Source organism: Antechinus flavipes, chromosome 4, assembly GCF_016432865.1.
Source record: "Antechinus flavipes isolate AdamAnt ecotype Samford, QLD, Australia chromosome 4, AdamAnt_v2, whole genome shotgun sequence".
NCBI classification, from domain to species: Eukaryota; Metazoa; Chordata; class Mammalia; order Dasyuromorphia; family Dasyuridae; genus Antechinus; species Antechinus flavipes.
Window position 1 is genome coordinate 83,768,302 of NC_067401.1, and position 16,574 is coordinate 83,784,875.

General features: G+C 40.5%; 1 protein-coding gene across 1 annotated transcript in view; it reads right to left on the reverse strand.

The window, feature by feature from the left end:
- KIF26B (kinesin family member 26B) overlaps positions 1-16,574 on the reverse strand; it is a 181,853-nt gene that overhangs the window by 37,593 nt on the left and 127,686 nt on the right. The window contains exons 8-9 of the mRNA XM_051996563.1: positions 6,600-6,762; positions 1,673-5,102 (exon numbers count right to left, since the gene is read on the reverse strand). Of these exons, the coding sequence (XP_051852523.1) occupies positions 1,673-5,102; positions 6,600-6,762 (3,593 nt within the window). The remainder of the gene's footprint in view (positions 1-1,672; positions 5,103-6,599; positions 6,763-16,574) is intronic.

A 16,574-nucleotide genomic window follows, 5' to 3' on the forward strand; every position in this document is an offset into this window, starting at 1 on the left:
TCTAACACCAAAATATTTATAGTAGGCCTTTTTTGTGGCAAGGAAATGGAAACAAAGTAGATGCCCATAGAACTGAGTAATGGCTAAATAAATTATGATACAGGAATGGAATGTACCAGAAAACACTGACTATTAAGAACACAGAAGCATAATTAAGATATATGAAGTGAAATAAACAGAATGAAGAAAACAATATGGACAATTGCTATAACAATGTAAATGGAAAGAATACCACCAAAGAACTCTGAATGCAATGTACTTAAATAACTTTAGTTTAAGCTTAGAACAAGAGCCTTCATATCATAATAAGCCCTAAATAGATACAAAACCTATATGTATATAAAAGGTCTTGTCACAAACAAATTGGAAGAATAGGGAAGGAGCTATCTTTTCTAAATATGGGCAGAGGAAGAGTTCTTGACTGAACAAGGGCCAGAAAACATCACAGGAGATAAAATGAAGAATTTTGATTACATAAAATTGAAAACATTTTGCACAAACAAGACCAATGTGGTTAGTTAGAATTAGGAAGGCAACAGTTAGCTTAAAAATTTTTTTTGCAGTAAAATTTTTTTTGTAAAGATCATCAGATTTCAATCTGATTTGAATATTAAAACAAACAAACAAAAAACAAGAACCATTCAGGGGAAGAATATGAACAGGCAGTTCTCAGGGAAAGAAATCCAGGATGTCCAATGGCCATAGGAAATGCTCTATTTGAAATTGCATATGTTTAATATATATTGGATCACTTGCCAACTGGGGAAGAGGCTGGGAATAAGAGAGGGAAAAAAATTAGAACACAGGGTTTTGGAAGGGTGAATGTCTAAAATTATCCATGTATACATTTTGAAAATAAAAAGCTTTAATAAAAAAAAAATAAAGGAAATGCTCTATTCTACAGGAAAACTCAAATAAAAACAACTCTGAGGTTCTACCTCATAGCCATTAGATGTGTAAAGATAACAAAAATGGGAAATGATAATTTATGGAGAACCTGTGGGAAGTCAGATACACTATTACATTGTTGGTAGAGTTGCAGTATGCTTTGAATCTAAACCCCAAAAGTCACTACAAGATATATACTTTTAGCCTAGAAATATTAAGTACTGGGCACATATTTCAAAAAGATCAAAGACAAATGGAAAGGAGTTTTCTACATAGAAATATTCAGAGTGGAATTCTTGTTTGTGACAAAGAATTGGAACGTAGCGGAGCAGCTATTAATTGGAGAATGGTTGAACTAGGATATATGAATGTAATGTTTGCATATTCATCTCCTGGTTTCAACTCCACAGAGCAAGATGCCCCTCCCAAGAGATGTTCATCACTTCTAATCACATCACCATACTGCCAACTCCAACTGGGATATCCCTCCCCCATCTCCTTTCCTTTCTGATTGAAGAGCTGCTTGACTGATTTTTTTTTTTCCTTTTCCTGTTTAGAAATTCTTTAAAAGGAAATAAACAAAGATCACACAAAAACAAAAGCTGGCCATAAAAATTACCAGAAAAAAAAATTTGTTTCTTTTAACTAAACTTTTTTTTCTCTAGAGATTTTCTACCCAGAAGCCCACAGATCACGAAGCTTGGCCATGGGGCAGCCCAGAGGGCGGGGTTAGGGGTGGGACACAAGCATCCCCTGCTCCTTATACACAGAGCTTCCAGCTTACCTGAATTGGAGCGTTTCTTTGGAGTTTTTAAACTTCGGCACCTTCCGCTGACTGAGCCGCTATTCTCACTCATGGAGTCTTGCGCAGACGAAGCGCTGCCCGTGGCCTCGCTGTCCCGCATCATGCTCTCGTAGCCACTGCTGCCCCCACTGTGATAGAACAGGGCCGTTTTCCCCATGGCCGGAGGCAGCTCCCCACTCAGCACGCTGCTATTGTCACTGCCATGACCACTGCTGCACCGATGGGGCTTGCGGGGAGGGGTGATTTTACTGTACGGCGAGGGCAGCATGTGAACGGCCGGTTTCTCCTCTCCTGAAATGCCACCCCGTTCCTCCGCCTCGGAGCTTCCCCGCAGCTGCAGACCTCGGGTGCCCGTGTTCCCCTGAAGCAGTTCAGAGATGCGGCCATTGACTGCACGAAGGGGGAGTTTGGAAGTGAGTCCCGACCCCCGGCTCCTGCTGAGGGACTGGGTGGACCAAGACATGTGCTTTCCACTGGGGGGGAGGCTGGAACTCTGCCCGACTGACTGTGGCAGAGACTTGGTGGAGAAGCTGAGGGTTTTGGTGGTGGAGGTGGAGAGGCTCCGAGCTTTGGGGCTGGCCAGGAGGAGCTTGCTAACAGCTGAGATCTTCGACTGGCCAGCCTTGGGCGAGGCCCCGGCAGACTGCGAGTTGCAAGAATTGGTAGGAGAGGACATGGCTGAACGATTGAGGGTTCTCCCGGTCCTTGGCATGGTGCTATCCTTGCCAGAGTGAATCCTGGAACTTACGGAGGACAGACTCTCGGCCCTCTCCAGGGACAGGCACTCGTAGTGGCTTACTGTGGCCCGACCGAGAGAGTTGGTCCTACTGGCGAGCTGCTCAAGCTTGGCACTGAATAACTTGCTGCTACTGGTATCTTTCGTCTTGCTGCCGGGCTCATCTGGGAAGCCCGGAAGGAAAGGAGCTGGCTGATTTAAGGGGCTGCTAGTGCTGCTACTGGGGGCACTATGCTGGGGGCTAGCGCGATTCTTCTGGTCCAGGCTTGACTTTCGAATGGGAGGGAGAGGGGGTGTCCCTTTTGGCCGAGCCAGAACGCAGTGCTTGGGAGAAGCCATCCTCCTCTCCAGGGTGGTCTTGGAAGACTGAGATCCAGAAAGTGAGCAGATACCATTGCTCTCGGCTGCGCAGTGGTAGAAGACATTGTCCAGGTCCTCTAGCCGGCTACCTTTCTGAAAGGCTCTCGGGAGACTGCTGGCCTTCAGGCTCTTGTTGGCATGTATCGGGACTTGGCTGGCCAAACTGGACAGGGTCATCTCACAGCCATCCACAATCCTCTTGAAATTGTCAGACACAGGGGAGTTAGACGTCTCTCCACCGCTGCTGCTGCTGCTGAACCTGTCTACGGAGCTGGGCTTCTTGCCTGGTTCTTGTTCGTGTCTAGAATCGTGCTTTGTGGACCCCATCTCAGTTTCATAACTAGTTGTGTTACTGGGGTAACTATTCTCTTTTTTCACTTCTTCTTCCCTTTTAAGCCAAGGATCCTCAAATTTGATCTCTTTCTTTGTGTTGGCTTCTTTGTTCTCCTGAGACTGGGCTGCTTTGGAAGGTGAGTTGACTGTGGTTATGGCCTCGTCTGTCTCTTGGATGTTAAGGGGGCTCACGGAGATACAGGGATAAACAGTAATATTCGTCTTCATGGGGATGTAGCCTTCACAGCCACCTAAGTTCGCTGCATTGGAAATTGTCACCATGGCTTTGCCGAGAGCTGATATTTTACAGCCTTTGATAGGAGACCCCTTGTTGAAAGCTTCTTCTCCCATTTCAGATAGGATGAGTAAATTTTCTGGGCCTGCCTTGGACTTGTCTCCACATATCATTCTATTGTTCTGGATCGTGTTTGCAAAGTCGGGGAGTGGAGGGTCTGCCAGCGCTTCCCCATGCCCATAGCATGTCTGGGCTATGAAGCTATGGCATGACTGCTCACCATCACTCCCTGTGCTCATCTCGCTCAGCCAAGAGCTAATGGAGGACCGTCTGCTCCCTGCATCCCGGACCTTCTCATCCAGGTTTAACTTGGGGAGGGGCAAGAACTGGGTGATGCTGACTTCTGAGACTGGAGCTGTGTTAGAGTAACACTCTAGGTCTTCACTGATGCTGCTGATGATACTGACTGGACGGGACCCCGAAGCCAAGGCTTGCACAGAACAATCACTGTTGAAGCTGATGATGCTGGTAGGACGCCCATTTTCAAGGACCCCACTGATGGTCAATTCCTCTACCAAAGTGAACACCAGCTCATCCTCACCATTCAACTCCAGAGGTTGCTGGACAGTGACCATGGTTGTGCTCAGAACTCCTTTCTTTGACCCTGGAGAAGTAGCTGATTGCTCCTCATCAATGATGGTTTCTGAAAATCCCCCACTCCCAGAGGAGACAGATTTCTTCAGGACCTGAGGGCTCATTCCTACTGGAGGTGTTCGAATCTCAGGCTGCAGTAAGGATTCACTAGACACCATCCCAGAGTCCTTGGACAAGGATGGCTGTGGTGGTGGTGGAGCTGGAGAGGGGAGCACCCCTTTCTGAGTATAGACTTTGCACCTCTGAGAAGGTGAATTTGGTGGCTTGTATTCAGAAGTCTTGGAAAGGCTGGCAATGCCGAGGCGGGGGGAACCCATTGGCCGTGGTTTGCCCTCCACAAAGCCACAGGAGTTGAGGCTTTCACGGCTGCTCTGAAGGCTGGGGCTGTGGGAAAGCTGGGAAGAGGTGGTCTGGCTACTGGAGCTGCCAGGGATGCTTCTGGGTGAGGAAGGTGTGGGAGTGTGGGTGAAGGCTCCAGAAGGGACCGGGGAGTGATTCCTCAGCAGATTGGCGGCACCAGAACTCTCCTGCCCTTCCTTATCCAACAGCTGACCATCAGAACCATTCTCTTCCTTATCAGATTCTGAGAGCTGGCTCAGCTCGGCCACTTGGCTGGATAGGGTGAGGCATTTGTTCATCTGGTCAGTCCCAAACTGGATGGGCAACTCCTCAAAAGGAAACTTGTTGGTCTCCTCACTGCCATCTATGCAATCCAACCTCTCCTGGAGCTCTGCAAAGGTGTTGCACTTGAGGCAATCCCTCTCTGACTTGCTGGAGGCACTGTCCCCTCCATCCTCCAGTCTGCTGTTGTTCTTGGTCTTCTGCAGGGCAGGGACTATAGGGACGAAGTCTGGGGGTCCCTCATTGTCGGTGAGTTCCTTATCGGAGAGGGCTGTGCCATTGGGACCCACGTAGATTACAGTATCACAGGACTGCTCACTGCTAGAGGAATAATCTGGGTCACTGGACAAGTGAAGGATGGGGAAGTCGGGGTCAACAGCCGTGCGAGGATGGAAGGGTCTCAACTGGGTTGGTCGACGCATTCTCCCTTCTTCACAAGAGCTTTCCCCTCCAGAAGAGCTTGAGGTGTACTAAGGAGAGAAAAATGAGTTAGCAAAAAAATGGGTTATCAAGAGAGCCTTTTAGTCGATTGTAGTAGACATGGAGGTAGTCCTGAAGCCTCCCGAACAGCCTAAGGAAGTCAGTGGCTTGCAATAAAAGCCCTATACAATCAGGGCAAAAGGTGGTAGGGAACTACACGTATATAAACTTTAGGGTGGATATTTTGGGGATCTGGAAATGTGATAACATTTAGCTGGTAAGGAAGCTATTTTTTCAAAAAATTTGAATCAGTTGCTATTCTGCAATTTATAGTCAGAGACTATAATCATCTATAATTATAGGTGAAGTGACTTGTCCAGGGTTACACAGTTGGTATGTGCCTTAAGAATATGAACCCAGACTTATGAGAATACATTTTACGTCTCTGGGAGGGTGAACTTGGTGGCTTGTGCTCAGAAGTCTTTGTCAGAGTGGTAATGCCAAAGTGACACTACTCAGATGGCACAATGTCTCACAAAAGACCTGACTCTAAAACTGAGAATGGCTTAACTACCTTTACTATGGCATTACATCTGGACTTAGAGACAATTCAACCCAACATATCCCAAGAATTTAAGACACTTATCTAAAGTTACACAGGTAGAAAGTAGCAGGGTCGGGATTTGAACTCAGATCTCATGAAAACAAGGCAGCTAGATGACATAGTGGGTAGAGGACTAGTTTTAGAATCAGGAACATTTAACTTCATGAATTCAAATCCAGCCTCAGACACTTACTAGCTGTGTGATTCTGGGAAAATCATTTAATTCTGTTTGCCTCAGTTTTCTCACCTGTAAAATGAACTAGAGAAGGAAATGGCAAAACCACTCCAGTATCTCTGTCAAGAAAATGCTAAATGGGGTCAGGAAGAGTCAGACTTGACTGATAAACAACTTAACAACACAAAGTGTGATGCCAAGTTTAGCACACATTCCACTTGTCACTCAGACTCCATGGTTTTGGGGGACTTTCGTCACTAAATCAGAGAACATCAGAGTTCATTTCTGAAAATCTATTATGGTGAAGATACTGCCCAGGGGTACAGAAGGGAATTGTGATGACACAAGACTCATTCTCTTCTGAATCAATAAATTAAAAGATCTCTTAGAACTACACTGCCAAGATCACTGGATGGCAAGAGAAAAACTCATACATGTCTTTCCCATTCACCAAAGTCTATAGTCAACATCAAGTAAGAACCAAGTGTAAAATGTTTACAATGGATGCAAAAGGGAGAAAATGCCCACAAATAGCATTCTGTTTAATGCTCCAGCCCTGTGGCAGAGTGAATAAAATCTCCTCCCATATCATCAAGAAGCTCTTCCTTCCTTCTTAACGTTAATCCTAAATCCTTCATTGGCAGCCATAGATAATGTATCCCTCTTTATCACTAAGGGATTACGAATATTGACATTGCCCCCCACTTTTCCTTAGGCATCTGTGGCAGGGCTCTGGAGGACCCATCCCTTCCTCTTACATCCCCATACCTTAGTTTTCTTTTTCTTCATCCGCAGGACTCTGGATGCAATCTGGATGGTAGATAGGGTTTCCGCGTAGTTCCCGGCGGCTGCTGAGATGTGAGCGATCATGGTGGTGCGGCAGTTCATGTTCCCTAGGGACTCTCGCAGCAACATAGTGAGCTTGCTGTCTCTGCAAAATAAAATGAATTAAGGCTGCATTAGTGGGTCATGCTTCACTCTGGCTGTCATTGAGGGAACTGAGGGGGTCCTTTGGTTCGAGTCTCTGTGTGGCTTTTTTTTTTTCATTTCCTTTTTAATGGCATACTCATTAGTATCATTCTCTAGGTCAGAACAATTTGGTGTTGGCAGCTGAGCCATACTGGGCTATGACCTTGTACTCCAAACCCAACATGTCTGTGCATTTGTACATGTCACGTTTCATTCCCAGAATGTACTTCCTTGGTGTAATAGAAAACTCACAACCTTCCTCCTTCTCGATTAATGAATTAATGACAGCATCATCATGGCTCTGAAGGGTAAATATAGTACTTCTAAGGGCCTCTCAGAGACATTCATTACCTATGGGACCTTGGGAAATCCACTTAATCTCTCCAGGGCTGAGATTCCTCATTTGTAAAATGAAAGGGTTGGATTCAGTGATATCCAAAGGCCTTACAATCCCTGGTCTACAGTGATTCAGGAATATTAAATAAAAGTGCCTGTTGTTGTTCAATCATTCAGTTCTATCAACTTTTCATGACTCCACGAACTATATAACATGCCAGGTTCTTGTAAACTTCACTAAGTCTGTCAAAGCTTGTGCTTGTTGCTTCCGTGACACTATTCATCTCTTCTTCTGCCAGCCTCTTTTCCTTTTGCCTTTAATCTTTCCCCAAATCAGGGTCCTTTCCAATTATTCCTGTCTTTTCAATATGTAGCCAAAATATTTAAGCTTTTGCCTCAGTATTTGACCTCCCAATGAGAAGTATGAAAAAAATGCCTAGACTAAACTAATAATACATGGTCTTTTGACTTGAAGCTTAGTATACTTTGAGCAAAATCTATGAAATTTATTTTTCTTATAGGTAAAGCTTTAACATTGATCTTCTCTTACTTTAATGTATTTCAGAGTATAATGTCTCTGAAGGGCAGGCTGTCATCTGAGCTGTGCTTTTACTTCCATTGCATTAGATGGTTCTCTATTTTTAACTTTCAATAAATCATACCATCCTGTGTACTGGCTAATACAGGCGGTGAATAATTTCTACTCCTACTTAATTCTTACAGGCATTACAGAAAACCTGTGGAGATCCATTTGGACAAATGGGGAACCTTTTAACCAGTGGTTTAAGAGAACTAAGTAAAGCTTAAATCCTTCAGAATTATTAAGATTTGCAGTTTGTGATAGTTATCTCAATCATGGATACCAAGTAGTGTTGTCCAGAAATATCAAATGAAAGGCCTGCCATGGCTCCCAAGTGCAGCTTAGACCAGATTAAAGCTTAATTGGGAATAGTTACCAAGATAGATAAAAATATAATAAACCACATATACTTTGAAACTGTCACTATATAGCCTGCAGGGATCCTTGTGGATGGAATAGAGCTTCCATTTTTATTTCAAGTTTTACACCATGGTATAAGATGTAGAATGTTGGATTTAAACTCTGAAACCCCCAAGTTCAAGTCCTTCCTCAGACACTTAATTAGCTTGACAAATTGTACCTCTTTCAGGGTCAGTTTTCTCAAATAATATATGTAAAGTACTTTGTAATTTTAAAGAGTTTATTATTATGAACATCTCTAGGTATGGCTGGATAGTCTAGTAAACCAGCAGATCGTAGGTGAAGAATAGACCTAGAAGATAGGGGAAAACATTTTCCCTCAAGAGCTATTCCAGGGCTCTAGAAAGGAAAGATTATCATAAGCAGAAGAATAGCAGTTTTCCTTTTAACAGAGAATAATTAAGATGTTAGCTGAGAGAACATAAAGAGCCAGAGCATTAAAACTAAGTCCCATGTAAACTGTGACTTGCACCAAGGTAGAGATGTCAATAATGGAAGTTTTGTTGTTCAGTCATATCCAACTCTTCAGGCCCCATTTGGGGGTTGTCTTGATATAAATACCAGAGTGGTTTGCTATTTCTTTCTCTGACTCATTTACAGATGAGGAAACTAAGGCACACAGGGTTATTGACTTATCCAGGGTCATGCAGCACTAGCTGAGTGTCTGAGGCCCAATTTGAACTCAGGTATTCATGGCTCCAGACCCAGCCCTTTATCCACCATGCAGTCTAACTGCTGCAGAGATGGAAGTAGAGGTGGTCAAAGGAGTTAGTGGAGATTGAAAATGTTTAATGCCCCTCTGCAGAGTATTCTCTTCCCACAGCCAATGGAAACTGCCTGACCACAACTATATCTGAACATTAAGAAGAATAAATAAAGTGCAGATCTTTTGACAGATGCCTTAACTAAAGAAGATGGATTATTTCTGGATAGATTTTTCTTTTTGCTAATTGGAAAATGAGAATGAATTTTATTAGGGCAAGTCCAGAATGACAGGCTGCACCTGTTGTATGATGCGCAGTTTCTAATACTGGATAAATTTTACCTCCATTAAGATTTGCTTTGTTTATAACTCCATGTATCCCTGTTCAGGGCCCTTCTCAAACTTACAAGATTATAAGGCTCAAGATTGAGTTTTGCCAGATCAAACTGCTTGTTCTGTGTATGATTTCTTCATTCATGATTCAGTCATCAAGGCATGGTGACATGCAAGAATATGGCTTTTTATGTCATTATGGGGAGCATACAATAGCATATATGTTGCTTAGTAACCAGGTGCTTGCACTTTTCCTTATCTGAGATGGTAAAATTGTTAGCAGCATCCCTTTTCACATAGACTTTACTAGGTTCTAAAAGACATCCATATAAGAATACAACAAGGCTGAGATAATGCTCTGTCCTCATTTAATCTCGCCATGATCCTTTACTTAGAGTAAAGAAACAGGGAAAGAGACAGTTTAGTAAAAGTCAGAATTGCAGACCTTCTTTATTCATAGTATATTTGGCAAAGGAATGCTGTTAAATGGTGGCACATCTGATTTTGGCTCTAACACTAAATATCTTTGTGATATTTTTTTTCTGTCATTCATTGTCATTATGTGTAAAATAGAAATAAAATACTAGAACCATCCACCTCCAATGAAGAACTAACAAGGTCTCATTATAGTGTGAAGGCAATCTAGGTTTATTCCAAGGCCATGGCCAGTAGTTTATGCTCCATAAAACACTATCTTGTAATAGTAACAGTTACAGATATTATGTTTTTTATTGGAGGTAGAGCCTAGCTGAATTCAGAGAGGGTCATTAGTTTGGCCAGGTGCTAATCAACTTTTTGGTCATAATGACTCATGAATATTACAGGGAAAGCACCCATACAAATAAAAACATGGCTTTTTGAATGACCAAAGAAAAATGCCTCTATTTCAAAGGGTTACTGAAAGTATTTTTGAAACCTCAAAGTACTATATCATTGTTAAATATTTAATGATTAGCATTCATGTGGGCAGCTAGGTGGTTCAGTGGGTAGAATTCCTGACCTGGAGTCAGGAAGTTGTTGTGGAGTTGTTTTAGTCCCATCGGACTCTTTGAAAGTCCATTTTCATGGCAAAAGACACTGGGATGGTTTGCTATTTCCTTTTCCAGCTCATTTTACAGATGAGAAGTCTGAGGCAAATGGGGTTAAGTGACTTGCCCAGAGTCACACAGCTAGTAAGTGTCGAGCCTGTATTTGAATTCAAGAAAAGTTCATCCTGATTCTAAGCCCAGTGCTCTATCCACTGTGCCACTAGCTGCCTAGGAATACTTAAGTTCAAAATCACCAATGACAGAGAGATATGAATTCAGCAGTAGCTGAGATGAGGGTCCTACAGTGATACTGGAAGAAGAGAGCAGTGAACAGAGAAGAGGTGCTATCATGAGGTCATGAAGGGACAGGGAAGAGGCTGGTGCTAGAAGGTAGTTTATGAGGCAGGGGAAGATATTATAACTGCTTCAAGAAATTGTGTTTACCCAACAATATTTTTCCCAAACATCATATAATTTTATCTCTGCCTTTGCTTACAGGAGGCTAGAAAGAGAACATTAAAAGAACAGAAATACTTAATAGGCTTTAATTAATCAGAGACTTGAAAGAACTTAATAATACTTTGTAATAATGTGATGTATTCCTAGGCACAATGCCAGTGGATCATTCATGTGAGAAGTAGGTGTGTCAATTTGTTACCTAGCCATGTCCTTTTCGGTTTCTTATTCTCTGCCTTGATTGCCCATTCTGTGTGTAAAGTTCACAGAATAAGCAGTCAGTACCATGGAATCTCCAGCAAAGAAGGACAAATAATGAATTCTCTTAAGAAAATACAGAATAGCCTCAAGCTCAAGACAGAACCTCAGTTACAGAAAGGATTGGGCAATAACAATTTCAAGGCAGGAATAAAGCCTGAGGTTTTGGCGGTTAGATGCAATAGTTATTGAGATGGCTATCAACCTTAGGCCAGGAAAAAATTCTAAAGTGGGAAAGGATTTCACCTCTTCTGTCTAACTTATTGCCTCTGGAAGAAGAATGTCTAACTCTCTATACAGTTGTAGCCCAAGTCATACCCTTTATGGAATAGTTCTTTACTATGTAAAAGGATCCATGAGATAATGAAAAAAGGATTGTGGTTCCTCTATTTAAGGGAAAAAAAAACCATATCTCTGGGCAGCTTAATCGCTCTCTATAAGAATAAAGATTTGGAATCTTTGACGCATTTCAAAAATTTCTCCAAGGAAGAAAACCACAGTTTTCCTAATCGCAGAGACCATGGGCTAGTACTATCACTATCACACTAAATCTATTCAGTTCTGATTCTGAAATTCTAAATTTAATACCAATTAACATGAAAGGAAACATACTATTAACCTTCAAGGTATTCTCACTTCTTATCCCAAATCTTGATACTTGGGATAAAATGGCATCCAAGTTCACTTAAACCATATGTATAGGGGTAGGGATGCAGAATATATTAGACAGTTCATCCTTTTAAGATAAACTCAAAAAGCAAGAGAATACAATAAAAAGGTTGCACCTCTGCAAATAGAAAGTTTTCATTAAAATACTGATGGAACAGGAATTCTGGTAACTCATAGGGCTCATTAGATGAAAGAATAATATGTTAGAAAAAAATCTTCTGGCAGCATAAGCTGAAGATGGCAGCTGAAGATTACACCCACACAGTTTCTCCCTTAGAAAAAAATTGAAGGGAATGAAGTTTGTTTTATGTGTTATAACCTCACCCCATCACATTCTAGAGTAAAATTCCAATATAGATTTTTCCACATGAATTCAAATCCAAGTTAATCAGACAACTGATCAACAAACATTTATTAAGTCTGTATTATGTGCCAGGCACTGAGCACAAGAATCCTAGAAATGATGAGAAAGGGAAAAGAATCCTGCAGAAAGTGAAATTTAAACTCAATCTTAAAGGAAACCACAAAAACTTACAGATGTGGACAGGTTGGGGAAGAAAGAGTTTGGAGATAGAGAATGAATTCCATTTTGAACATATTGAGGATGAAATGCCTACAAGATAATCCATTTCAAGAAGTCCAAAGTCAGTAACTAGTCAGTAAACCATTCCCTTTTACAGTATGAAGAATTACAATTCACATATGCCTTAAGTGGAACATCAGAGTTATTTTTCCTTGAGTGAAATTAACATCAAATGTTCATGATTGTTTCATGAATATTCATGAACTTTTCTTGAGAATCTCATAATTACTTCATTCGGGTTAGGTTCATTTGATCTGTGGTAGCAAGCCTTTCTCGTTTACATTCTCCTATCAAGATGCCAATAATATTACGGCATGACCTTCCCAATTTCCGGCACTGGAGAACAGTCCTAGTTATCCTAATTGCAATTCCAAACAGAGTGATACCTGAAATTAAATTGACTGCTGTTCAGTTCCAGATATTAGCCCATTTGGAATTGCAAATGACATAAGCAGATCTTCTCAGCAGGAGATTGGGAAGGTCACTGCTGCTCCATATTGGCAGCTCTGATGGGGAATTCTTGGTATTCAGGACCCCCCGGTGAGGGCGACCCACTGTTGTATAATGAAGTATTAGATGAAACAATAGTTACTTGTGTTTAGTTTGCATGTCAGAGTCTCCCCTGTTCACAATGAGTGATTGCAAACAGTATGATTCATTACTGTGGTCTTCATGGAACCTTGGCCAAACAGAGGCAACTTGAGTTTAGAAGCATCCCTCCAGCTGCATAACTGCTCAGCCTCCTGCATAGCAGAACGCCAGAAAGCCCCACAAACCTTTTCTTCAACAGCATGCCCCATGCCATTGAAATGTTTTCTTGAAGATGAAGCCTCCTGTCACCTATAAATCATCAACCCTTTTTTGATCAGAAGCATGGACAAAGACACAGTTGGTATGTTCATCAAATTTGTGGAGGGTAAGCTAGATCAATTTTAACAAAGCAAAATATAAGGACAAATAAAAACACCTACACTTAGATAAAAAATCAATTGTCCAAGTGCAGGTTGGGTTAATAGTAGTTCATGAATTCTGTTTGGTATTCAAAGCTCTTTCTACCTAGCCTCCTTTCCAGTTTTCTTACACTTAACTCCTTAATACATACTCTTCCATGAGTGACACTGGTCCCCTGGCTGTCCCAAGAACTCCATCCCTTATCTCTAGCATCTTCTCTGACATGCTCTCCCTCTTCTGCTCTGACTATTGACCTCTCTGGCTTCCTTTAAATTTTAAATAAAATCTCATATTTTACTGAAAGGCTTTCCCAACCCCTTTTAATTCTAGTGCTTTCCTTTTATTAATAATTTATTTATTCTATCTACAATTTGCTTTGTTTGCATTTGTTTTCCCCATTAGATTTTAAGCAGTTTGAGGGCAGATAATGTTTTTGCCTTTTTGTATCCCCTGCACTTAGCACTGTGTTTGGCACACAGTAGGCACTTAATAAATGTGTTGATTGACATACAGAGAGGTATCCAGCTATATAATAAAAGGGAAAAAAAAGCAAATATCCTTAGATATTATGCTGAAATGAATACCAATGAAATATTTTTTAAGACCATAGGAAAGTCTTACATCTATTAAGCAGAACTTCCATGGAGAACTTAGCAGTGACATATGTGTACCTGATTGAACAGAATGAATTCAAATGGCACTTTCAGAGAGATTATGTGTTCTCATGGAATCAAGGATCTATCAAAGTACAACTAAAATACTTTATAAGTAGTTTGCTTTACTAGATTAAATATCACATCAATGAGCTAGTACTAGAAGGAATTTCAGCGGGCATCTGGAGTGGTGTAATAGCTAGGACACTAGACGTGAACACACTGACTTGCTGAAGACACAAAAGTATCCAGTGCTAGAGGCTAGATCTATTTGAAGAGGTCCTCTGCTCAATTTTCATTCCCCCTTATAATCTCGTTTGTACCATGAAATTGTTTGCCAAAATCTTCCTTCAAGCAAGGGCAGAAAAACAAAATATAAATAAAAAAATCCCTTTGGTTTATTGTAGTCTACTTCCATGAGCTCCAAATTCAGAATTAAAGTCTGATTTAATGAGCACTCATCTACATGCTGTTTGCTTATGTAAAATGAACTCTTTTTTTTAAAGTAATGATAAAAGGGGGACTCTGAAATGTAAAAAAATGTAAAAGCCTCAATTGGGCTTTTCAGAGACATGGAAAAAGTCCCGATCCCTCAGCAAATGCTGTTGGAATTGTCAGGGTCAAAAAGATACTTTCAACTCCCTATAAAGTGTCTTGAGCCAGAACTTTAATAAGGTATCATTAGAAATATTTTAATTTAGGTGGTACTACAAGGGATGATGTATTCTTCTTCTTCCCACCTTCACTTTTCATGAAGATCCAGCTCAAGTCCCACATTTTCCATAAAACCCTCTTCAACCATTCTGTTACACACTGTTTGCTTTCTCTTTATTATCTTTCTTATTATACGATTGAGCAATTACTTAGTATCTTGTGGCAGCTAAGCAGTGCAGTGCATATAGCACTGGAGTTAGGAGGACCTGAGTTTGGATCCTGTCTAGAACTAAATAACTGAGTAGATCACTGAAGCTCAAGTTTCCTCATCTGTAAAATAATAAATTACATGAGTTAACATGTAAATTTAAACCTTAAAGCAGGATATAAACGCTAGCTATTGCTGCTATTAGCATCTACCTTATAGGGCTGTTATAATGTTCAAATGAGATGAATATGTAAAATACTTTGCTTTTACTTAAAAGCACTATATAAACTAGCTTTTATCTATTGCTTGGTGTTATTCTCTATTGCTTTGTGGGAATAACTTATCTCTTCACTTAATCAGCAAGTTCCTTGAGGGCAGAGGCACATCATATCATTTCATATTTCCTTCATATTCCACTTAGCCTTTAACTCTGAGCTCAGTAAATAACAAATTCTTAAACATGTCTATTCAGCTGAAAAATACTTTGGTCTATAGGTGAATGGATTTTTCAACATCCATTTTTAAGTAGGTTAAAGACACTGAATTTCTCCGTTTATTAGTATGACTTCATCCAGAGCCAAAACTTCATCAAGCTGGTAATAATACCTTATGTAACTTGGCAGTCAGGTAGAAATTAACAGGTGCTGAGATCTACTCTGAATCAATAGAATCCTAATAATTATCTATGTTAATGAAGTTTAATGATGACATTAGGGGTCCTTTATGGTTCAATTATAAGTCATTCCAAACTTTCTCAGGATAATATCCTATGATAAAATGGGTAACTCTCTCTGTATATACATATGCATTATACACACACACGCACACACACACACACACATATATTACATATCCACGTGTGCACCACATACCAGCCATTTAATCTGTTGGCAGTACCAGAAAAGGGAGTCATAATTATGTTTATCTACATCTTTATAGCAATTTAGAATACTGATGCTCCTTTATACATTTTTCATGTTATCTGAAATTTCTCTTCTTTCAATATCTATTTGGGCCACTCCATTACTGTTAATTATCTGTATCTTGCAATTAACATTTCTATGGCTCTGTCACTTTTAATAGAATCTTTGTAATGGCTTATGACAGCTTGCCTTGGAAGAAAAGAAAGTCTCCTAGTCACTTTCCACCAGGCCTATTATGTATCTTCTGAGTGAAAATATGTTTCCCCAAATTATTTTGGGAGATTTTCTGTCCATACATAACAGCATTTCAACATTATCTTTGAATCAACCTGGGTTCTGGGGCATAAATAATTCCAGTGTTAAAAATCTCTATTGCAAGCCAGAAGGGATACTTAGGGAGAATTTCATGAGAGAAATTCAGGAATGAGGTTGTCATAAAGTCATCCATAGATCCATGCTGTCTTTCTGAATGAAACCTTATAAAAACTGCCCCAAAGAAGGAAGCTTATTGTCAAGTAAGATACCTAAACCAAGCACAATAGTTTTTAATATCATTAAAGACATAAAGATAAAGATTTTTATCTTTATTTTATTTTTATTTTTCTTTATTTTCTTTATTATATCTTTATTTTATCTTCACTGACCATATTCCAGCATAATTCTTTTTGTTCATACTTATACAATGTTACAGCTGAAAGAGACCGTGGACCATGTGTAGTCTTCATTGACAAATGAGCAAATTAGTGACAATCAACTGCTTGTGTCTCCACAGCAATGCTTTTTAGACCTATGTGAATCTTAAATAACTTTTTGGACAAAGGAGTGTGCTAGAGCATTGGGCCCAGGCCTTCTACACAATTCTTCACTGAAGCTCTGAGTGAAAATGTGAAAGATTTGACATTAGAAAGACTATAACTATGATAGTCTGTAATAGTGCACATTTCTATGTTGCCTTAAGGTTTGCAGAATACTAGATGGTGCCATAGGGCACAGAGCCCTGAGCCTGGAGTCAAGTTCTT